Source organism: Dipteris shenzhenensis, chromosome 15 (assembly GCF_047967505.1).
Source record: "Dipteris shenzhenensis isolate YYH24624 ecotype China chromosome 15, Dip_SZ_1.0, whole genome shotgun sequence".
NCBI classification, from domain to species: Eukaryota; Viridiplantae; Streptophyta; class Polypodiopsida; order Gleicheniales; family Dipteridaceae; genus Dipteris; species Dipteris shenzhenensis.
Genome location: NC_141610.1, coordinates 1,949,643 through 1,973,455, shown reverse-complemented (window position 1 = coordinate 1,973,455; position 23,813 = coordinate 1,949,643). Strand labels below are relative to the sequence as shown.

The window sequence follows — 23,813 nt, the reverse complement described above, 5'->3', positions numbered from 1 at the left end:
TGTGACATGCAGACAGTTGAGACGGAGGCACATGTAGCTCTACAGTGCCCCCGTCATTCACATATTAGGGAGGACCACCAGCAGATACTGGAGGACTCCGCTCATTTGACATCAATTCTCTCTACTGCCTCTCCGGCAACTTTGAGATCTTTTGTCACTCGTCTTTTTACTTGTCATCAGGAACTCAGACTCCTGACCCCTCTCCTTGAGGAGACTCTTTTTACATTGTATTGAGACGGGTCCCATGGGTCATTTTTGGCCCCCCGAGGACGCTAATAAATTATACTTCTACTTCTCTCTCTCTCTTCAGCCTCTCGACGATTCATCTGCCGCCTTTCATTTTCATCCCTAAGCTTAATAAAGCATCACGAAAACAAAGAAAAGTATTCTTCCTACGTCCCTCCCTTGCAGCAACTCCTCAGAACCATGACGGGAATTTTGTTTGCAAAATTAGGAATGAGATGGAAGTGATTCGGAGAGAAAATCATGAATAGATTGGATGCAGTGAATTTTTCAAGTCGGAGAGGTGAATAGAGGTGATCTAAAATTGCATACATCCATATTTTCTTGCACATACATGGTTTCAAACATACCATAAATACATAAGCACAAGAACTAAATTGGTTGACAACAGAAGCTTGATCGTCATTTTAAAAAAAAACTTGCAATAGTTTTAGCACACAAAGATTGCCCACTCAGATCTTGGAGCTTGCTTGACATGATAACTTTATCTGCAAATTCTCTTTTAACGCTCTTTACGAATCTGAAACAACATTACAAGTGTTTGAAGATAGAGATGGATAAGTTAGCATTAAGTTATTAACTGCTCTCTGATTGTAGTCATGATATGAACTTCTGGTTTGTAACTGCACTCCTATACTCACTGCTGTGGGAATAAACACTGGTGGTCAACAAAACCCAAGATGAAAATAAAATTTCCACACCAAAAATGGTCTGTTTGATTACCCTTTGTTCACAAAACAAGCTGCGAATCAGTGCCAGCAAATTCACAGTGGCATAAAGGGTCATTTGTAAATGTACATAGCAATTGCCATTTGCATATAAATGTTGGATGTGCATTCCTTTAAAAAAATGAGACTTTTTTGGCCAAATGGCTTTTCTTTCCAATGGCCTTGAACTATTGAATAAATCAATGGGTTACCCTCTCCATGACCTTGGTCAGTTCTAGTGTTCTCTGTTTCCATTGCCTTAAGATACAAAACTTGTGACTGCATGGGGCACTCGAGGCGCTTGAGCTTTACAATCAAATCACTCTAATGACTCGTACGAATATCCCTGCTCAAAGGTGAAAGCAGCGGCACGTCCAAAAGCCCGGAATGCATACTTTGAAGTATGCCCATAAATGTACATAGAATAGACCCCTATCGCTATTCAACCCGATGTCAAGGCAAGGCCTCCATTGTCAGCGACAAGATTGCATATTTTTTGGGCCAGGACTAGGACCCAGTTCGAATATATCACTCGTACATGAATATGTATGAGCTCTCCAGAACTGTACTGGAAACTTTGGCAGTCCCCAATCAGTAGAACACAGGAGCCACCCCAGTACAAAGATGGGCCAATGCGATCTGATATTGGCCATAATAATCACACACAGCACGCACATCTTCTTTCTGACTATTCAAACCCCCTGGCAGATTCAGCAATTCCACACCAGTTTGCCCACCAACAGTTGGTGGGTCATCCTGTCCAGTCTTTGATACTGTCTGTGATAAGGCCAATGCTTTTGATTCATGGCATGCCAGCAGAAACATGGCAGCAGTGTCAGGCTGCTTGGCATCTCTGAGTGCTGCAAGGGCATCTACTAGAGCACCAGCTGCCACATATAATATCATTGCTCTACAGAAGAAATTGTTATTTTAGACAAATGGGCTCTAAACCCAATAGAACATTGTAAATAGAACAATCCTACATGATAAATTCAGAATTTTACCTCCACAGGTTTTGTTCGTTATGGAGAACATGGTCTGCCCATCGCTGCAAAACCCTATGCAAGCATGGCTCAAAACACAAAGAACAATGTCAATGTAGAAATTATGAATTCTGAGTCCACTTTTTTAAGTTCTGCTTCTTGTCATAGCTCCAATAATGTTTTGAAAGAGAACTTACAAGCAAAGGCAAAAACATTCTCCAACATCTCTCTTTCCTTAGAAAGAAGAAATGAAAAATACAATGTCTTTTCTTGGGTAAAACAAAGGGCATGTATCAAGTAAAAAGGAAATGAGGTTCACTGAGAATTGAAATAAAAAATAACTAAATAAATAGAAACAGGGGCCATAATCTGAACTTTCCAAGCCCATGCATAAGAAATTCACTCATCCTCTGTGAAACCTTTCACCTCCTGCAACCTCAAAACTGGACCAACTTCACAAAATAGTGAAAGTATACTTATGTGTACAATTTGCAGAAAGGGCTGACATGTTCAAAAAACATCTCAACTTTTGCATAAGGGGCGCTGCAACACTTAAAAAAAGATGATAGATTATGTATTTGGACTCCCTTTGCTGGCTGTCCCACTCCAAGATAAAAAGCAAGCTGCAATCACATCAATTCTCTTGAGCTACAGCCATTTCCATGAATGGGAGAAGTATTTTGGCTCTCCCAATGCATTGTGCCATACTTTGTCTCAAAGACCATTTTGGTCTTCTGACAGCATTAATATTTTAGGGGGAGATTTCATTATGATCAAATCCAAAGGAGCATTTAATACATTGTACAGTGTATCTCATAGGCCATTTTGTCTCGCTTGGCTCTTGTCCTAGCCTTGAACCTTCATCATATAATGACTGCGCCTTCTCTAGAATACTTTTCAATGTCTTTATTAAATGCAAAAGGAACCCTCAACTCAATATTTTACCAGGCTCCTTGTGGATAGGGGATTGGAGATAAGAGGGATCATGGGACACATCACACAAGATGCGTTTAGATACCACACACAGACTCATCACTCCCATTTTAAGAGAAGGAACAGAATCAGGACAGCGCAGGGCCTAGACATGGCCAAACCTTATCGTCTAGTCCAGTCAAGCCGGTGCATGTACCACCACATCCATCATACAAGTCATAGAGATCTCCTATCTCATGCGACTATAGAAGTCTACATCAACCACCCAAGAGGTTAGTGACAGCTACATGTTGATGATCTCGGAATAGGTCCCTAGCAGACCATTGTTCGCTGGCAACAAATTGCAATATGGGCCAAAGAGAGTACATGTCATGCCTCACCCACCAAGTTTGTGTTGGATGGCGTTTTGAGCCATATGTACGCAAGAGAAGAATTGTCGCTTTCGTCGATCAAACTCACAAAGGAAGAGGACAAGCATATACATGTGTGTATAAGAATAAGACGACACAATTAGTCTAGACCATATATAGTACAAAATTAGGACTTTCATAAACCTAGATGATGTGGCAATGCTCTCTAGCAAAGTCTGGTACCTAAACATTATGACGCTCTAGAATCATTCTTTGGGAGTTTAGTGTCAATCTGAATGTCATGACTCTCTGTTTTGCACACAAAGGCAAAGCAGTGGTGTTGCAGGGTTTGACAGCCCCAAAAATGCAGCTGATTTCAGCATGGAGTCAGGCCAGGAACTCAAGAAAGAGATTGCTGTATACAAATTGCATGTGACCAAACCTAAAACAGGGAGGATCCCTTGGTGGAGGATGTTGATATGTAGGAATTGCTTTCAGAATTTGATGATATGCCACCTCTAAAGAGAGATGTTGACCAGACTATAGTCTTGTAACCTGGCATCAAGCCCACAACAAGGCCCTATTGGGAGGAAGTAGCAAAGCAGGTTCCATTTCTCAAAGTACTTCTCCTTTTGCCTTGCCAATACTTCTACTTAAAACGAAAGACAGGTCATACGGCATGTGCATTGATGATAATGAGCTCAACAAGGCCATTATCAACAACAGGTTTCCAATCCCTAGGATTGATGACTTATTGGATGAACTCAAGGGTGCTCAGTTCTTCACTAAGATAGATTTGAGGTCATGATACCACCAGATTAGAGTGAAAGAGGGTGATGAGCACCAGATAGCCTTCCACACAGATGAGCACAAGATTGCCTGGCCTATGTGTTTCAAAGTGATGCCATTCGGATTGACTAATGCATTGGCCACCTTTCAGGCACACTCATGAACAAGATTTTGCAGCCACTTCTAATATGTTATGTGTTGGGTATTTTTAATGACATCCTAATTTACAGCAAAAGCAAACAGAGGGCACATTGAGCATGTCAAACAGGTGCTGGAAATCTTGAGGCTGTATCAGCTCTATGTTGAGACAAGAAAGTGCACTTTTATGGCAAAAGAGGTTCAAACCTTGGGCATATTGTGGATAAGAATGGGATTCAAGTGGACCCTTCAAAGGTAGAATGTTTAAGGGAGAGGCTGCAGCCATGCAATACCACACAGTTGAGAGAATTTTTGGGCCTTGCCTCCTTTACCTTACTTTGCCGAAAGGGTAGCCCCTCTCACGGATCTCATGAAGAAAGATGCATTCTTGCGTCAACGTTGCTCTAAGGCAAGAGCATGGTATAATAGCTTTTTAAAGCAGAAAGTTTGAAGACAAAAAGCTTGCTTGCCAAGTTTATGACCAGGAGATGTTGGCAATCCAACAATATGTTTCTCCTACAAAATCCACGTGGGAAATACAGCACTTTTCTACCTGTAACTGACTGCTTGCACAATTCAGCTGTCATCTTATGCATCCCCATCCTCGTCTCCTCTTCAAAGCATAGAGAAAATGCTCATATGGCCATAGCAGATCACACATTTCTCAAAAACCTGGCCTAATCTCACATCAATCACATACATGTAATAATAGTTTAGAATGAGGTTCACACTCTCGGCACTCATTTGTACCAAATGACACTTCTGGACCAGTCAATTACTGCTCAAACTTGCTCATTTGGCATGCTGCACATGTTGGATGCGGGGTGTTGGAAAAGAACCTCCCCACGTGTGAGCCCCCATATGAAAAGTGCATCGGGGGGGTTGGGGGGGGGGATCATATGCTGATAAGATTAGGCATGGGGCTGCCACTTGGGCAGCACATGGGCTGCCATATGGGCAGTAGAGAGTTAAAGGAGATACCTGGCAGATCAGGTCCACCATGGTGGGGGCTGCCATGTGGGCAGTAGAGACAGAAGGGAGATACCTGGAAAATCAGGTCAAACATGGTGGGCAGAAGTGGTGCAGGAGCCACAGGGCTGTCCATGGATGGAGAGGACAAACATGTACAGGAAAATCTCCGAATGGACTGGCTGAAAGCTTTTCCTAGGACCACGAACAGGGCTGAACAGAAATGCACAGGTCAGCAAGCTTTGGAAGACCCAAAGGGGATGTAGAGCAGGCTGGAATATGGCCAGGGCTTGTGGTAGCCTGCCATGTGGCCAGGCAGGACCAGCCAAAGTCTGCAATAGTGCCCCAATGGGGGGTTTTATAGGCTGCAGCAAGAAGTAGGCCTGTTTGGGTCGGCTACAGGGCCCCAAGCTCGTCAGATGATTTGGAGGGCCTTGTGCCCTATTAAAGGGAGGCCTTTGGGCCTCATTCAATCATCACTTGGAGCAGCCTTCAGAAAGCAGCAAGGAGCAGCAGACCAGCCATATTTTGGGCCTACATCTAGGAGGAGAAAAGTAGGCTGGAGAGCTGCAGACTAAGCTCAAAGAAGGTGCCCACCTAGGCTGGCTTTCTGGACAGCAAGATGGAAGAGATGCTTTGGATAGAGAGTCAACATAAGCTCAGTGAGCACAAGGGCTCAGAGATCTTGACACGACCCAGCACTCCTGAAACCTTTGACCTGCAAGCAAACACAAGAACACACAAAACATGAGGAATCTGAGCACGCTGCTCACCACCCAACCATGACATCTACGAGATAAGATCCCAAATCGTGAAATGTCCCCTCCAAGCCACGAGCTGAGGTACTGGTACAAACTCCCAACTAGATCCTAACCAGACCGGTGTCCCATACCACTAGGTGGCACCTCAAGGGCTTGGATCTGCTGCTAGGTCTTGGGCTATGATAAGATGCAGGCGCGCGTCCACAACTCGATCCAAGATCATAGGGAACTAGACTTGCTCCCCTCGGCTCACTGAAGACTGAACCTCTAGGCCCCTTTTATAGACTCGGACCCAATGTGCCAAAAATAGCGGAGATCCAAATCTGCTTCGTACCCTATGCCACTCAACCCGAGAATCAAGCCTGCCTAGCCTCCCCTCCTCTAAGAACTCACTCCTGAGTTCGTAAGAAAACCCGGAAATGTTCTCTGAAGGTTAGGTAATGTCTCCCATGTTGCATCCTCCTCAACACAATCTTTGGTTGTAGCTTGTGTTGCCATCCGGTGTAGTTGGGGCACTGTTGTAATGTCGCTGAGCCTGTTCTTGTTGATGAAGCTGCATTGACGTTGTTGTAGTTGTTGCAGAGTCATTTGCAATACACCCTCGTGTAGGAGATGTCGAGCAGAGATCTTTGCTACTTAGGTAGGGCTTTAGATAGGCTCACTATTGTTGTGGGCATTGAATTGCAATAGACAATGGAGCCCAGCTGTAGGAGTCGCTTGCCTTCTCTTCATCTAGTTAAGCTCAAAGCTGTAGTTGAGCTTATGCATAGTAGTCGCTCTGTCAAAAAAAGGTCTTTTTTTTTTCAATCAGGGAATCAAATATCATTTCTCTGATCTCGGTACACTTTGGTGACTACCTCGATTGCTGCACCATCTGATGCTGTCTACTGTTGCTGCTCCTGCCCTCGAAATCCACGCCAAAACTTGCTTGTGATTCCGCCATAGATTGCCTATCTTACCACCTTCATTCGAGCTTCCCGTTGGTGCTCATGGATCTGATTTGAGCGGCCCACGATTTGCGTCTTCAACTAGGAAACTCCCTTGAGCATTTGGTGACTCTCCGATCAGCACATTGAGAGTCATGACGTGATCTCCCTTGGTAGCTGCTCCTATGGCCTTCATTGACACATCATTCGAGGGCATCCTCGCCTAGTTCTTTACCGACATACCTCTTTGCATCAGGATGCGCACACTTTTGTGCGGTAGCTACTTCGGGCTCATGGGTTCTCTGCCCTTGCTATGCATAAAATGAATGAAATCTTTTGTGTTTTTTTATATGTTAAAGGTTCTCTGCCTTGAGTAGTCCCTCTAAAAAGAATATTCGAAGAGTTAATAAAGGTCCTTTGCCTTGGATAGTCCTCCTAAAATGATGTATTTTCTCTTATATGTTTGGTGTGTGACTCAATGTTCCTAGTTAGTCCCTAGAGTCAAGAGGGGAATGTACTGTGGGAGCCATATATTGGTAGTGATAGGGTCTAGTTATCAGGCTTGGCATATGAGTTCTAGGATGTTGGTGCATTGCTCTTCTAGTCCTCTGAGTTGTTCATGCATCTACATTGAGACATTAGCCTCTGAGTCACGTTTGGGATGTAAAGCCATGTGAGTGCTCAGTCCGACCTCTGAACCATGCTCAAACTTCAACCTCTGAGTTGGCATGGGAGCCATGTCTAGTTCATACATTGCACAGTTTAGTAGTCCTGTCACTGTCATGTTCTGTCCTTGGTTCCATTCCAGTAGTCTCTCACCTTGCCTTCATGGGGGGATGTTAAAATATGAAGCCAAGTTGAGTCAGTTTGGTGTGTTCTAGTGTGTTCTAGTGTGTTCTAGTGTGAGTTCTAGTCTAGTATGTCCTATGGATGCCACGTGTCACATTGGGAGTTATCCCATATACATAGGTGTTTATATGTGTGTGTGTGCTCTATATAAGAGTTGTACTTGTCTAGTGTCAAATCAATCAGGTATCAAGCTACAAGCTCCTTGGTCTACATGTGAGTACTTTCATTTTGGTTCATTGCTCTAGTCATTTCATTATGTCTCTCTTTGAGTATCACTTCCTCTCTCCCTAGCCTACCCTCTCTCTCTCTCCCTCTCCACCATGTGCCTTCAACAATTGTTCTGTCAGAACACTCTCTGAGTGAACGATGTCTATTAGCATAAAATCTATCCCGATCCTCAACACTTCTTATAGACTCCTTCTAATTGACTCCTTGGCAAACTGCAACATTTCCTCCATGTCTTGCAAGAATGTCCTTGCAACATCATTGTTTATTCCCTTGAACCCAACCATAACTAGTGACTTAGGTTGAAACCTGTACATACACATAAAAGGACTGTAACCTGTACTTGAATGCTTTGCACTGTTGTAAGCAAATTCTATCATGGGGAGATAGTCTTCCCGTCTCTTAGAAACATATGCACAAAGCATATCTTCAACCAACTGGTTAACCTTCTCTGTGCTACACATCGGATTGTGCATGATCTGAGGAATTCATACTTAGAGTAGTTTCCAACTTCTCAAGAACAAGTGTCCAAAAGTTACTTGTAAACTTAGAGTCCCGATCACTCACTATGTCGGAAGGCAAATCATATAGCTTAAACAATAAGTCCACAAACTTGTGAGCCAACTAGATAGTTAATATGGTCGATCTAGTAGGTAAGAATCTAGCCATCTTTGTCTGCTTCAATAACACCAGCCAAGCACCCACATGTCTCGAGGCGTTGATCACTGTCCATCACCTTCACAAAGGATCCTGACTCCTCTTCTGAGCAATCCTCAATGTCTGACATTATGAGAGTAACACTGAGGTCCATGTACCTAATCTCAGCAGCACCTAGAGTTGCCACCAAGAAAAGATCCGATGTCATTAGTTGAGCTAACTCCTCTCACTCTGAGCTACCCTTCTTCTTATCAACCTTCTTCTTTTTGCAATCTTTCACAAAATGTCTTGGCTCATCGCAATAGAAGCACTTCCTCTCTTTCTTTCCTTTTTTCTTGTTGTCTTCATCTGAAGAGTCCGCTCTATCGTCAGATTTGGGCTTACCTTTTCCAGGCTTACCCTTGCCCTTGCCTTTGCTCCTGTCCTGTGCTATCAGGGCCTTGTCATCCTTATCCGTACCGTTGTACTTCTTTTCTCCAGCTTCTTGCTGCATCAGTAATGGAACAAGCTCCTCAAAAGTCACTACAGTCATCGTAGTCACAAAACTGCTATAGCTCTGCGGGAGCATTCCCAGCAACAACCTTGCCATCCTTTTCGATCTTGTCCTTTGACCAACTATCACTAGCTGATCCTGCATCACCTTCAACTTGGTGATGTGTTCCTATACCGATTCCCCTTCATCCATCCTCATGTTGTACAGCTCTGTCTCGAGATCCAAGATTCTCGCCTCATTGTCAAGCTCATACATATCCCTCAATGTTGTCCAGGCCTCGAAAGAAGTGTTCGCTATCTGAATCTGAGGCAGCGCCATATCCATTGTTGTTTCCACAATGATAGCCAAGGCTTCCGCATCCTGGATCTGCTATGCTCTCACTAATATAGTGTCCGCTGGCATTATCACTTCTACCAAGGATGATGTGGTTGGACTCCCTCAACACTAGGTCACTCCAAACCTTCATTCTCCACAATGGGTAGTTGGTACCTCGAGCTTGCCTGTCTCACCAAAATTTGGATCTAGTATCTATTGGCCATGATAATGAGCTGAAAGAGATAATGTACACCTGTCTGAACCTGAGCTCCCACCTAGGTACAATCCTTCAGGCGTCTGCCTGAACCTGAGCCTCCCACCTTGGTAGAATCCTTCAGACACCAAAGCTAATTCCTCCAAGCAATGAATCAAGGTCCTCCTTCAGCAAGGTCCTTGCCTTCAAGCTCCAATTCTCGATAACTTTCATCAGGGCTCTGATACCATGTTAGAAAATGAAATCCCACCAGAGGGTATCCCGCAGCGGAAGACTGATAGATAGCCTAGAAATTACATGCAGAAGTGTTTCACTATGGCATAACCATGTGTGTAATTCACAGCCATTCATGTGTCTGCAAGCTAGCAAATAGACTCTGCTCAACCCTGGCACATCTAGATCTCTCATGTGCATGGATTGGTATCTGATGTGTACTAGGGTACACAATACTAGCTCAAGTAGCCTCGGGAGGCTTAGGGTTAGGCAGGTTTGATTCTCGGGTTGCGTGGCAAGGATACGACCAGATAGAGGTCTCCGCTATTTTTGGCGCATTGAGCCCGAGTCTATAAAAGGGGCCCAGAGGTTCAATATTTAGTGAGCCGAGGGGAGCAAGTCTAGTTCCCTAGTGCTAGGTCTCATCCTGGATCAAGTCATGGATGTGCGCCTACATCTTAGCGTAGCCCAAGACCCAGCCGAAGATCCAAGGCCTCTAGGTGCCACTTGGTGGTATGGGACAACAGCCTGGTCAGGATCTGGTTGGGAGTTCGTGCCAATAGCTCAACTCATGGCTCGGAGGGGACATCTCACGATTTGGGATCTTATCTCGTAGATGTCATGGTTGGATGGCGAGCAGCCTGCTTAGATTCCTCATGTTTCGTGTGTTCTTGTGTTTGCTTGCAGGTCAAAGGTTTCAAGAGTGTTGGGGTCGTGTCAGTTAGTATTAGAGCCAACCCTGAGGTATGAATCTTTGTTGCAAGGAGTGGACGCGATCTCCTCCAGGTAAGCTTCAAATTCAAAATTTTCTTTCCATACCCAGCAAGTGTTAGTAGTTTCTTCAGTTACGAATCTAGATTTGCCTGGATTGGGGTAGAGAAGTCTTTTGCAAGGAGAGACTGTAGATTCGTTGTAGACTGTGAGGGTGATACTGAGGAGGATAAGAGAGATAGGTGCAAATTCCAAGTTAGATGGGGCGAATCACTTCCAGGGTAGGTCGAAGTGTGATCATAGGGTTGCAGGTTTGGAGCGATTGGTGTAGAGAATAGTAGGCGATCAGGCAAGGAGGTTAGGAAGGGTGGCGACGAGAAGTTGAGGACTGCATATGGCTGGCTCTTCAAGGCCTAGCCTAGGACGATGGCATTGAAGGGTGGAGAATTAATGGGCAGCGATTGATTTGGCTGGCTTGGGCCCCAAGTCAGGGGAAAAGCCAAATTTAGGTGAAAAGTGGTGCTTTCCACAGCTTTTCACCTCAGCCTATATATCCAGAGGGTTCACTTGCAGCAAGAATTCGCAGCAAGGGATTCCCTCAGCCGATTGCTACATGCTCTTCCTGACAGAGCCACCCTCTCTGCAGCTTCTTGGCCGATTCCTGATGCCCTTGCTCTCCTGCTTGCACTAGTCTCTTTGCTGCCATTCTCTTCCCTGACGCAGTCTTTCTCTCCGCCTAGCTGACAGCTCTTCCCCATCTGCAATTCGCATCTCCTACAGCTTCCTCTCTCTTCTGCGCAATCAGCTCCCACTCTCTTTTTCTCTGCCTATGCTCACTCATGGTTGAACCGAACAATTCCAGCCACCATGAGGGGGATCATGACAAGGATTTCCACGAGGGGGACGATCAGGACCAGAGTCTCTTTGATGACCTGGTTACAAAGAATGCTTTCAGCCAATTCTCCACCGCTCTCAATGCTAAAGTTCATTCGAATCATACAGGGTTGGCACAGCAACTCCAAGGGATTCAGACTTCTATCACACTCTTGACCAACACTGTCCAAGCACTTATACATGTTGACGCTTTAGCTTCAATGTTTGGGTCCGAATACTTCACCAGATCCTTCTTCCAGTCGACCAGTTGGCCGGAGCGAAGTATTTCACTAAGATTGATTTGCAAACCGGTTACCTCAAATCCGTATCTGTGCCAAATACATAGATAGAACCGTTTTTCGTACTAGGTATGCCCACTATGAGTTTCTCGTATTGCCTTTTGGTTTGACCAATGCTCCCGCTACCTTCCAGCAAATGACGAACGATTTGTTACGAGATTATTTGAGCAATTTCGTTGTTGTGTTCTTAGATGACACCTTGATATAGCGCCAATCGCTAGAGGATCACATTGGACAACTCTGGATTGTCTTAGTTCTTTTAAGACAGCATAAGCTATATGCCAAGATGAGTAAATGTGACTTCTTTATGAAGGAGATCATTTACTAAGGGCACAAGATTTTTTCCGAAGGTATCAACATTGATCTAGATCGTATCCAGAAGGTTTTGGAATGGCCCATCCCTCGGACCGTGAAACAACTTCGTTCTTTCCTAGAATTTATGGTCTTTCTACGAAAGTCTGTACGTGATTACTCTCACATCACTAAACTCTTGACCAGCATGTTAAAAGGCCGTGGACGCAGGTCTAACCAGCCTATATCTTGGAATGAAACAATGAACAAGGCTTTTGAGACCTTGAAGCAAAGTATCAAGGAAGCACCTGTTCTTGCACTACCTAATCCTTCCCGGCCTTACGTTCTAGAGGACGATGCGAGTGACTTTGCGATTGGGGCAGCTTTATTCCAAGAGGGAAGACCTGTAGCTTTTGAAAGTAAAAAGCTAGATGACACTCAATATCATTGGCCCACAACTGTGTGCTCTAAGGTATGGAGACACTACTTGTATGGCTCAAAGTTTCTTGTATTGATGGATCATCAGTCAATAAAGCGGAATTGAGGGGAAGGAAGCCTAGATGGGCAAAGTTAATGCAAGACTTTGATTTTGAAATACGTTATCGAAAGGGTTCCTTAACACCCGTTTTGCATTACATGCTCACATGTACCCACTCTGGCAACTACAGTTCATGCAAGAGACCACCTTAGACTACACACCACAACCTATGTTATAAAGAACTTCAATTGCCAGCACTTTACCGGCGTCCACAATCATCTGCAATCTGCCCCACGAGCATTATATGACTGGCATTCACAATACCCCTTTTTGAATCTTTCCACAACTTTTGATTTGCAAACAATGCTTGACAATCACCCACAACATGTCTCCATCTACCCACCACATCAGCTCAATATCGTCCAGTTGGATGCATTCTTCAACCAAAGCACATTTATTCTCCCTATCTCTTTATCCTATAAGCATAACCATGTAGCCATCAGTCCTTATCATCGACACCCCTAGGGCCTAGACCAATCTAGACAGTTGATGCCTCTCTCACCACCCCAATCAGCTTTGAGTCCGGAGTCATTTCCACCAAATCTGATTCCTCTAGCAGCAAAACTTCTCTCACAAGCTACACCCTTTTTCTCCTCTCCCTCTGTAATCGCAAGTGCCAACGAGCGAAGCCACCAAAAATGTAATTTGCATTTTTATTTTTTGAGACTTTTGGTTTTAGGCGAGGGTGAAAGTAGGAAGAGACTGTTGTATTCCATTATCCACAAAAAACTGTACACATAGCCTCCTATGATCCGATAGGCATGGAAAGAGTCACAACTAGAAGCCCCCGTGAACCCCACCTCCCTTTGGACTCCATAGCGGAGGTGTGTTTACAAAAACCCCGGCATGGCCTTTTGCTCCAATACCTCTAAAACCCACAAAACACTCTATAAGGCCATTAACAAAATTTTCACATAACAGTAATAGTAGTTAAGCTGTTACCTGCTACCTCCATGCTGGTTCTATGTTTTATGTACCACATAGTTACCCTTGTTCGCAAACTTTCAAACCACTTAAAGATGACTGATCATGATTGTTTGCCTAATTTCATTAGATCATTTCTAATGTTGTGGTCCTACTTTTCCTCTGACCCTGTACCTTCAGCTTCAACGTGTGATCAGTATCGTTGATCGCCTTCCCTCACCTAGGTGTCAAGTATCACATATAATCACATAGCATAATCTTCTTCTGATTTACTTAGGGCAACCATGAAACTTTTGATATGCCAAGATTCAAGATCTCATGCTCTCCATGTATGCATTGGCCAGAGATTTCCTTATAAACTTGCCAGAACCTTCCCTTGGGTCGCAGGAAACATATTTCTTATTGTTGAACATGCACACAATGGTGCCGTGCTCAAATAGATGGACTGCATGTGATCAGGTCATTTTTTCCATCTCATTCAGCTACTGACTAAATTTCCACCATGACTTGTAAAGGTTTGTAAAATATGCTTCATTGCACATGTTTAATGATTATCTAAAGAAGATACAGTAAGCACCTTAAAGGTCTGATAGTTGTGGTATTTTTTACAAACAGAAAATTTTTCTTTCTACAGAAAGAGATTTGGCAAGATTATACATCTAAGTTTCTCGTCACTACAGTAATAGGCTTAAAGAGATGGGAATTTGATATATGAAAGAGAAAATTTGAAAAGAGAATGCTGAGAAATCCACTTTTGATTTATCTTACTGCTGACCACAAATGTCAACAATTCAATGGGAGGTTTAGCATGACAACCTTGATATCATCAAAAAAGATTTCTAATGTTCAAGCGCTCAAGTTCTCAAGACGTCAAGAAAGGATCTCTCCTTGTACATTGTCAATCCCTCCCCGGAGGCAATATAGATAATCAAATTCTCAACAATGCATTGAATCCTTATATAGGACAACAAATAGGAAACTGGCAAAAAAAGTCATTGTCAATCCACAATGGATATATGGAATGAGGCGCCAACTTTACTGTGGAAAAACATGAAAAGTAGGTGGAGAGTCATAATCTATCATGAGGATTCGTCAGTCCCGCACACGGTGGAACCACTATTCTTTTAGACAAGGACAGCACCACACGTGTAGCAAAATCCTGTCTTGACTCCAGATTTTCTCCACCATCAGAAACTGCCATTTTCTTTGCCAACATTGCAGACAAGGCTGAGCCAGCCGTTGCCAGCGATTAGACACTGAGGTTGCAATTGATATCAGCTGGAACATCTCCTTGTTGGAGGTTCTCAACAATAAATGTAACTAAATATTGCAGAGTTGTAGATGCCAGAACCTCTCATTGTTGAATTCCTATCTTCAGGCTACACTATCTTAAACGCTTCACAATATGAGCAAAGGATCAGGTAACCACTTGCGGATGGAAGAAAACCAAAGAAAATGGCCTTGAAGACAGATAAACGATTGATGGAGGCCTGCTGAGATGAAGCCTGGATGAAGCAGGGAACTGGGTTCTCTAGCAATAACTCATTCTAACCTTTTTGTAGCAATAAACTGTCTGGACTTTTAATGAATTAAAATGCAGCGTGCTAACTCTATAATATAAGGCACACCTTGAATAATCAGTCCCATGCAAATGAGCAGCAGCTAGAGTTGCAGCATCCACCCAGCGACCTGTATCTTGAAGCTGCCAAAATGTGACAAGATCAATGAATTGCATGAATTTATTTAAAAACAACCTCTGCAGAAAGCTAGTTGCATCCAAAAATTGGGAATAACAACCAATAGATCAGTACTTTGTTTATACCATGTGCAATCCTGGATCATTATGGTCACGGTAACTCCCTACAATTACATTAGTGCTCGAGACTTACATAGACCTGTTCTATCATCATACATAGAATTCAAATCCTGCTAAGGGGATGATAGGGAAATGTTATATCCAACGCATCCCCGCTTGTATCCTTTGAAATACCTGGGTGCAGGCTTCTTGATAACTCCCAACTGCACAAAGGAGATGTGTTCCTGATAAAGAATGCTCCGTAGCCACAAGATTGGCTGCTACAACCTGTAATCAATTTCGATGCTCAAAACTTGCATCTACTAATCAATGCTTGGCTAGCCTTCACCATAAGCGTAGGACAAGCAATAACACCTTGACAGAAAGTTCATGCAAAGCAGGGGAAACTGCAGAGGCAAGGGAGACAGCACGAAGAGCATCCACATAGAAATGAGCACTATCAGGCGGTGTTGAGAGCAATAGTGTCACAGCAGCCTCAAAATCTCCTACAGAAATAAGCCTGCATACAAAAATAAAGTTAGTCACAGGCCTGTGAAAATCACCAGGCTAAAGCACTAAATGGAGCTGCAGATAAAAGGACATCTTGTAAGAGTTCATTTGGAGGGGCGAGGGGATTTATTGTGTCGGGTATCTTTGATAACTCTCCTATTAAAACATGTGTAAGTATGGTAATCACCGGGATACTTGTGGTTACCTCATCATATAGTCTTTTCATAGATAATAATATAATGACCTAATAAGCCTGTCTACTTTGCAATAAAGCATTCAGGAGTCGCTATCTCTATATTCCATTAGCACTTTTCATCCAACATTAATGAGATTCTTGGCTGTTTCCATTATGGAGATGAGCAGACACATAGACCACTTGATGAGCGCCCACAATATCACACGCACGAATACCACACAAACACTTGTCAGTTCTTTCTATCTAAAGGAGGGACGGAAGGTGATGATGGAGGTAGCACATGACCTGACCCACGTGCAGATCCCATGGACGCCCAGGTGGAGGAATCACATAGACACGTGCATACTTTGCAATATAGAATCCTTAGTTGCTATCTCTGCATGGATAGTAACGTAATCACATGATACACCTGCATACTCTGTAATATAGAATTCCTTAATTGCTATAGATGAAATTCAGAAGTTTCACATCCATTAGATGCTTGATCCTTTTCATTTTGTAGAAGAGGAGATACATAGACCAACCATTGGGCGCCTGCATATCATGTGCAAAAATACCACACAAAAACTCATCTAAAGGAGAACGAGAAGGGGCACAGGACCCAACCCACAAGCAAGTCCCATAGATGAGCAACCTACATGCCAAGATCTCTTCTCCTCAAACATCGGCCAACTAGAGGGATCATGTCGATGCATAGGCAAATGCATCCGTGGATTTAATGTCTGAATAACTCTATATCAATCGTTATCAGTAAATGAGGCCATACCTCAACCTACTATGAGGAGCACATGGGATCTCCTTGGAGTTGAAGCATTAATAAACCTCTCTCTCTGTCGCTCTCTCTCTCTCTCTCTCTCTCTCTCTCTCTGTGCGCTTTCACTCAACCTCCACTTAGCTTCTGCTCCAGCCCACTAAGTTAGATCAGTTAGTCAACGTATGACTCTTAGAACTTTTAAGTCCTACACTAATCTTAGACTAGGCTTACCTATTATGTGGCTTATACATTCATTTTGACTATTTTGCAATAGACATACAGCTCGTATCAACTGTTGTCTTTTACTTCCCTGAGCTGCTGCCACATCTAGAACTACTCGCCATCTTCAAGGGAAGCGTGCGGCAAAGTCATCACCATTCTTGGCCGCTGCCATTAGCAGCCTCAGACACCGCCATAAGGACAAGCCATCACCATTTTTTGGAAGGGGTTTTTTGCCTCAGTCAGAATCTGCTGTGCGCTGCCAGTTTCTGTTTATACCTTGAATCTGCTGTATTTGGGCTGATTCTATTCAGACCTCCTGCTGGTTATTGTCACCATTACTCCTCTGCATTTGGCCGACTCATACATAGTGATTGGCTTCTGCTGCAATCAAAAGTTTGACTTTTGTTTGACTGTTCAGTCCACTACAGCTGATCTACTCATTTCTTGGCATCTCGTCAAATAATTCATCAATGTACTGTGCCATACACACAACAGAATGGAGTTGCAAACAAAAAAATAAAACTTTGATGGAGATGGCACCATGCATGATGAAGGGTAAGTCCATGTCCAACAAATTCAGGTTGGGTGCAACCAGTGTATTGAAGACTATTATTCCCAACCAGTGTATTGAAGAATATTATTCCCTATGAGGCTTGGACAGATCGTCAGCTAGTCATTTCACATGAGGGTGTTTGGATGCTTGTTTATGCATGTTCCATCTCAAATGCGGCACATGTTCCATTTTTCTCAGAGTCCTCCACAGGGTTGAGGTGGCACTTTTCGCCTCAACCTTGGATTTTTTCCAGCTCTCTTAAGCGATCTTGATTCTACCCTATTAGGGTGTTATGTTTTCAATCATGCCTTGCATGATGTACTCCTCCCTTGAGCTTTGCCCTTGGAGTTTCATTCATACTTAATAGAAGTCTTTTCTTTGGAAAAGAAAAACAAATGCGAAACAAGCTTGAAGACAAGGCACTTAAATGCATCTTCATTGGTTACAGTTTAAAAAGTAAAGGCTATCATTTATACCAGCCAAGTACTGGGAAGAATATTATCAGGTGACAAGTTTTCTTCGTTGAAAATATGTTATCCATTGTTGGACTGTCAAAAACAGTAAACCATTGTTGCTTCCGATGTTTTTGATAGATTGCTGCCCTTCTTCAGACTTTGATGAGTCTATGGATGCTCCAAATCAGCCACTAGCAGGTGACTTACAGCCACAAAAAGATTCTGATTTTCAGCCTTAATACACCAAAATTGATCATGCGACCACAGAACAAGCAGCAACTAGAAAAGAGGGCTGTCATAAGGCAATAACAAATAGTCCTTAAATGGCTGTTAGATAAATTAAAGGACAACAAACAGGCTGAGACTTTGTCTGCCCACACCAAAGCAGCGTCTTGTCACATGCAATGACACTTAATGGATGTCGCATTGCTTGTTACAGTTTGCAATCATTAGAAATATTGATATTTCCTAGGGCAATGGCCAACGTATTAAGGGTTAGGGGCCCTTTAAGGTTTTCCCCCCTAACCTCAGTTTTGGAGGAGACGGACCTGTTTTCTAAGTAGTTGAACCGATTTCCAGAAGTTTTTGTGCAGTTTGAAGATGCAGCAGCTGTTCAAGTCAAGTCATGTCAGTTTTGACCTTCTCAAACAGATTTGAGGTCATTTTCAGATCAGTATTGACCTCAGCCTGTTGGTCAACCATGATGGTGGGGCTTTTGGAGCTCTTATTTTGCTATTTTGGACAGGCATCAAGCAGTTTTGTGAAGAGACAGCCTGTTTTTTGCACCCTCCAGTGGTTAAACAGCCAGTGGGCATTACACATCCCTGCGAGGAAGTCTTCTGGTGTTTTTTGAGGTGCATCCTCAAGCCAAGTATTGGCTTGGAAATTGGAAAGTTTTGTTTGAGAAGGGTGTTCAAAGCACGTGAACTTATTTGAGTCTTTTTGGCCTCCTTTTTTTTCTTCTCAAGTTGGCATAGAATAATCCAAATGATCTAGTTGGTATGCTTGTCCAGGAAGATAGGTGCATGGCACCGACTATCCTCTCTGGATCTTTATGGGTCGCAATCTTTTCGTTGCCAAGGGTCAATGGGACTATGTCATAAGCGATGAAGCCCGTCCCGGTCAAACAGCACCAAACACTCCTCCACAGGGGTCGCAGTGGTGGCGCATGGGGGCAAGAACAAGCTGCATTAGTTGGGCAAGCACAAGCACAAGCACTTGCAGGTGTTACTCCTTAGCAAAGGAGGTGGGATACTCAAGATGCACAAGTCTTCTCATTGATTTCACTTTTAGTAAAGAGGTTTATCATACTTCGTATTCGGTCTTGCCGGACTTCGCAAGCTGCTTGGATATTTTGGAAGTGATTTATCAAGCTCGCAATGAAGCTAGAGTCTCATTCTTGCGCATGGACGAAGGGATTCTATGCAGGACCATGTGCTAAAATTCAGGATTTGCGTGAGCATATAGATGAAGTTATTCTAGATGTGCAGCTTGTATCCACTACTTTGAATTCCTTATCTAAATCCTATCTTTCTTTCCATATGTCGCTCAATTTATCAATGAGGGGGAATCACAATCCTCTCACCTTTCAAGACTTGGTGGGGTTCTTATTGCAAGAGGAGCAGACTTGAAAGAATATGTCATCACGTTCTCATACTAGCGAGTAGGCGTTTTCAACAAAGGATAAGGGCAAGAAGAAATACCAGCCCAAATATGACGTTGGTCATAATTCTAGGTATACTTCTACTTCTAAGCATGATACTTCTCAAGCTAAAAAGGATGCTGGGAAGCCTTCCAATAAAGTAAATGACATTATTGTAAGAAGCCAAGTCATCACATTCAGTGAGTGCACAAAGAGGATTGTAAAGGAAAAGAAGAAGGAATCTGGTATGGCTGTTTTGGGTTCAGCCCCTGATGTAGGAAGAGATGATACTTCAGCCAACTTTGTTGAGCATTTTTTACTTAAAGCTATTATGCCTCTTGGGCATCAGGCACTTTCAATGTGAATAAGACAGCTGTGACTTGGTATTTTGATAGTGGTCCATCTTGCCATATCATGTCCAGAAAAGAATTGTTTGACACGTTGTCGTGTGCACTCATTGGTAAGTCTGTCTCATGTGCAAACAAAATTTCTTATCTGGTTAAAGGGATTGGAGAGATTTTGCTAACAGCCATGGATGGCTCTGATCTCCGCATCCAGGATGCTCTTCTTTGTCCTTGGCATTAAGAAGAAATTGCTTTTAGTGTTTTCTTTCACTAAAAGAGTGCTTTCAAGTCATCTTTGAAGATAGACAAATGTATGTTGCATGACATAGAGCGAGTTTATGCATTAGTATTGACAGGCAGGCTTTGTCATGGGTTGTTTCAACTTGATGCCTATGAGAAGCGAGCGCATTCAGCTTATGGCACTTTTACATCTATGCCCACCATGCAACATGCATAGTTATGGCATGCTCAGTGCAGCAGGCACATGATTTTTGACAGCCTCTTGTTATTGCAGAAACTCAAAATGGTTAACGCCTTGCCTCGTATGGAGGCCCCTCATAAGCACATATGTGAGGGCTGTCTTTTGGGAAAAATGCATAGATTCTCTTTTCCATAAGATGGTGCAGTCATGGCTGTGAGAAAATTGCAGCTTGTACACAGTGACGTTTGTGGTCTCATGCAGATGAAATCTCTTGGGGGTTATCTTTATTTTGTTACTTTTTTTTTTTCCCCTCAAAAAGAAGGGCTAATTATATTACTTCGAGACAAGGAATACAAAAGACTCAATAGCAATGCTGGAGCACAGGGATAACTCCCACCTGCGAAACTACAAGCCACAGAGGGCTAAGCATAAAACTGTTACAAAATGCTGTCAAAACAAAAAGCCCTAGTCTGGGTCTTATGAAAACCAGTAAACCGCGAAACCAAAAAAGCTACGAATCCCTGATGAAGTGAATCCTGGAAGTACTAGAAAGTCTTCGAGACAGTGAACCATCAACTGATATGACTCCTCTGAGTCAACATCCAGCAATCGAGGCCGACCAATAATCCCTGATGAAGTGAATCCTGGAGATACTCGTAATCCAAGCATGTATGGATCCCTCCTCCGCTGAGCTCCCGTCCATCGTGCCCACCCGAGGGTGCCAATAGGAAGAGACCTGCCAGCATGAGCAACCACCACCTGAGGGGGGGCGAGTCCGCACTCCAGTAGCCCGCTCCCGCTCCACGCACCTGCAGGCCTCAACCCACATGGGGAGCCTCCTGGTACGACAAGAAGAAGTAGAGCCAAAGGAGAAGGGATCCCTGAGGAAAGAGTCGAGGGCCGCTGCCCTGTGGGAAAAGAATCTTCGAGAAAAACTCTGAGTCTTGAGAAGCTTGGAGACCCAAGCAAGGAGGCCACCAGCCGACACGACCCCTTTGGGTTGTTGTCCAAGGGTCAGGTCTTTCCAGCTCCAGTGCACCACTCGCGGCCAGGAGATGCTGATGGGACGAGGGCAGCACAACCACCACCACGGGGAGGCACGAACTGGACGGCTGGGGGATGGCCATGGCCGATGTCGCCAGGGCAAAGCTGCGAGGAGAACTCCAACTCCGGAAGAGCAGGAGAGTGCAGGGCAAACCTCCTCCCACCAAAGAAATGCCACCGGGAAGGGAGAGACGCTTCCTGAAAGATGAACCTACTGCTACTGTGAAGGTGCAAATGTGGAGGACCGCCAGGGCAAGGGAGACGGCTGAAGCCGAAGATACTCCCCTCCGAAGAAGTGCAAGGCCCCATGCCACAAGTGGCTCGACACCTCCAAATGCCCGAACACCCCCAACCCAGACGCTTTCTACTCCACGGAGAGGGAGAAGGGTGCAAAAGACCAGCCTGGAAGACCACACTGCCACGGGAAGGAAGCCACCAACAAGCAGGCCAAGGCTGGGGATGTGCCATCCAGGAGAGGCTCACGGCTGAACCGGAGCAGGGGGGGCAGCCAGTCAACAGGCGGGATTACTCAGCCAGCGGAGGGGGCTTGCAGCAAGGCGAGCAGGGCGGCGACCAAGGTGCGAGGGGAGGGCGCGGGGAGAGAAGGGTGGGAGTGGCAGGGCGGAGCCTAGGCAGCGCGAGGGGCGGGGGCAGCAGCGGGCGGGGTGAAGGTCGCGTCGCTCTTTATTTTGTTACTTTCATAGATGACTTCATGAGATTTGCTTGGGTTTCTCCTCTCAAGAGAACATATGAAGTCATCACTATGTTCAAGCACTTTATTGCCTTGGTAGAGTATCAATTTGAATGTAGGACACAGTCTCTCTCAAGAAGGGGAGTGTATGTCCGAGGCATTAACAATTTTTTTGGTTGAGAAACACATCAAACGTCAGTGCACAATATGATACACTCCTCAGCATAATGGAGTGGCTGAACGGAAAAATAGGTCACTTATGGAGATGGGGAGATGCATGCTTAATGCCAAAAGACTGCCATTTAAGTTCTGGATAGAAGCAGTTATGTGCTCAAATCACATTTTGAATAGGTGTCCACCAAAATACTTAAGGTGGTGACAACATATCAGGCTTGGTATGACAGAAAGCCCGATGTGGGTTATTTCCATACATTCGGTTGTGTAGCCTATGCACGTGTACCTCAAGAATTGAGAGGCAAGCTTGATGATAAGCCGAAAAAGTACACTTCTGTGGGCTACAGCAGTGAAAGCAAGGGTTACAGGCTTTACAATTCCATGACCAAGAAGGTTTTTTCCAGTCGGGATGTTATTTTTGCCTCTGACGGGTTGCTATCAATTTCATTTGATGCTGCACCTGAAACACCTATGGAAAATAAGCATTTGCGGCAGGGTCTTTTACTGGTCAATGCCTCAATTCAGCCTGCATCTGTTTGGATCACTCAACAAGACATTTAACATGCAGTAGCATAAGAAAGTACAGCGGTGTAGGAAGCCAGGACTGTTCCTCGTTGGCTAGTCCATACTCTTGAGAAAAGCAAGCTTTCTATCCCTCTTTTACACCACATACGGAGTGACACTAGAGATGATGATGATGCTCACTATTGTGAATCAGCTTTGGTCAGCAAGATACTTGAGATGGATAAACCAGATTGTTTTGAGGATGGACGTGACACTATGCATTGGATGCAGGCTATGCAAGCGGAGTTAGACTCCACATTAAAAAACCACACTTGGGAGTTGGTGGACTTGCTTGCTGGCAAGAAAGCAATCGGAACTAGTGGGAAACCTGTTCATGAGAGTAGATCAGCTGAAAGATTGGCCCAAGACCATGCCCCTACTTAAAAAGGCAATGGTATTTTCCACGAATCTATATATTGGGCATGTACATCTCCACCTCCTCAAGTGTGCATAGCCTGCATATCCATTGCTCTTTAGGTGTGCTTGTGGCTCTCCCTATCTTGATCCTTGGTGCCCAACGGCAATTCTCAATGCATGTGAGACTTGTCTGTCCTCCAGATACTAGGGTTTGATAGTCACTCCATCCTTTGATACTCTCAAGAATTGATTGTGATAGAACTAGATCTTGGTGGGGAACTCCTAGTGCCCCCCTCCCCAACCTATAGAGTTGGAGTAGATCCAACCATATGATATGATTAATCTCATCACGTGGGACCAAGGGGGATGAGGCCTCCTAACTCTACTAAAAAGAGAGGAGTTGATACATTTGTATATATGTGCATACCAGGCCATTCTATCTACTAGTTGTCTGGATGACTCTAGTGCCAATCTTGGTAGCCCTCAGCTAGACAAATCCCAAACGCCATGAAGGTATGCCACTATCTAAAAAATGGCATTGATCTAGAGTGGTGGCGTGGCAAACTCTGCCTATGCTACTTGATGAGGGACTGAGGGCTTCCTTTGCATCATTCGCGAACCCATGATCACCTATAGCCTCTCAAGTCTCCTCCAATCAATTGCCAAGAGATCACCTCCCTAGAAGAGTGA

At 44.2% G+C, this 23,813-nt stretch overlaps 1 protein-coding gene across 1 annotated transcript in view; it reads right to left on the bottom strand.

The window, feature by feature from the left end:
• Positions 1 to 895: 895 nt before the first annotated feature.
• Positions 896 to 23,813, bottom strand: part of LOC147893199 (Transducin family protein / WD-40 repeat family protein) — an 84,266-nt gene continuing 61,348 nt past the window's right edge. The window contains exons 16-20 of the mRNA XM_087385535.1: positions 15,572 to 15,716; positions 15,392 to 15,484; positions 15,030 to 15,103; positions 1,955 to 2,008; positions 896 to 1,860 (exon numbers count right to left, since the gene is read on the bottom strand). Of these exons, the coding sequence (XP_087241661.1) occupies positions 1,542 to 1,860; positions 1,955 to 2,008; positions 15,030 to 15,103; positions 15,392 to 15,484; positions 15,572 to 15,716 (685 nt within the window). The 3' untranslated portion in view covers positions 896 to 1,541. The remainder of the gene's footprint in view (positions 1,861 to 1,954; positions 2,009 to 15,029; positions 15,104 to 15,391; positions 15,485 to 15,571; positions 15,717 to 23,813) is intronic.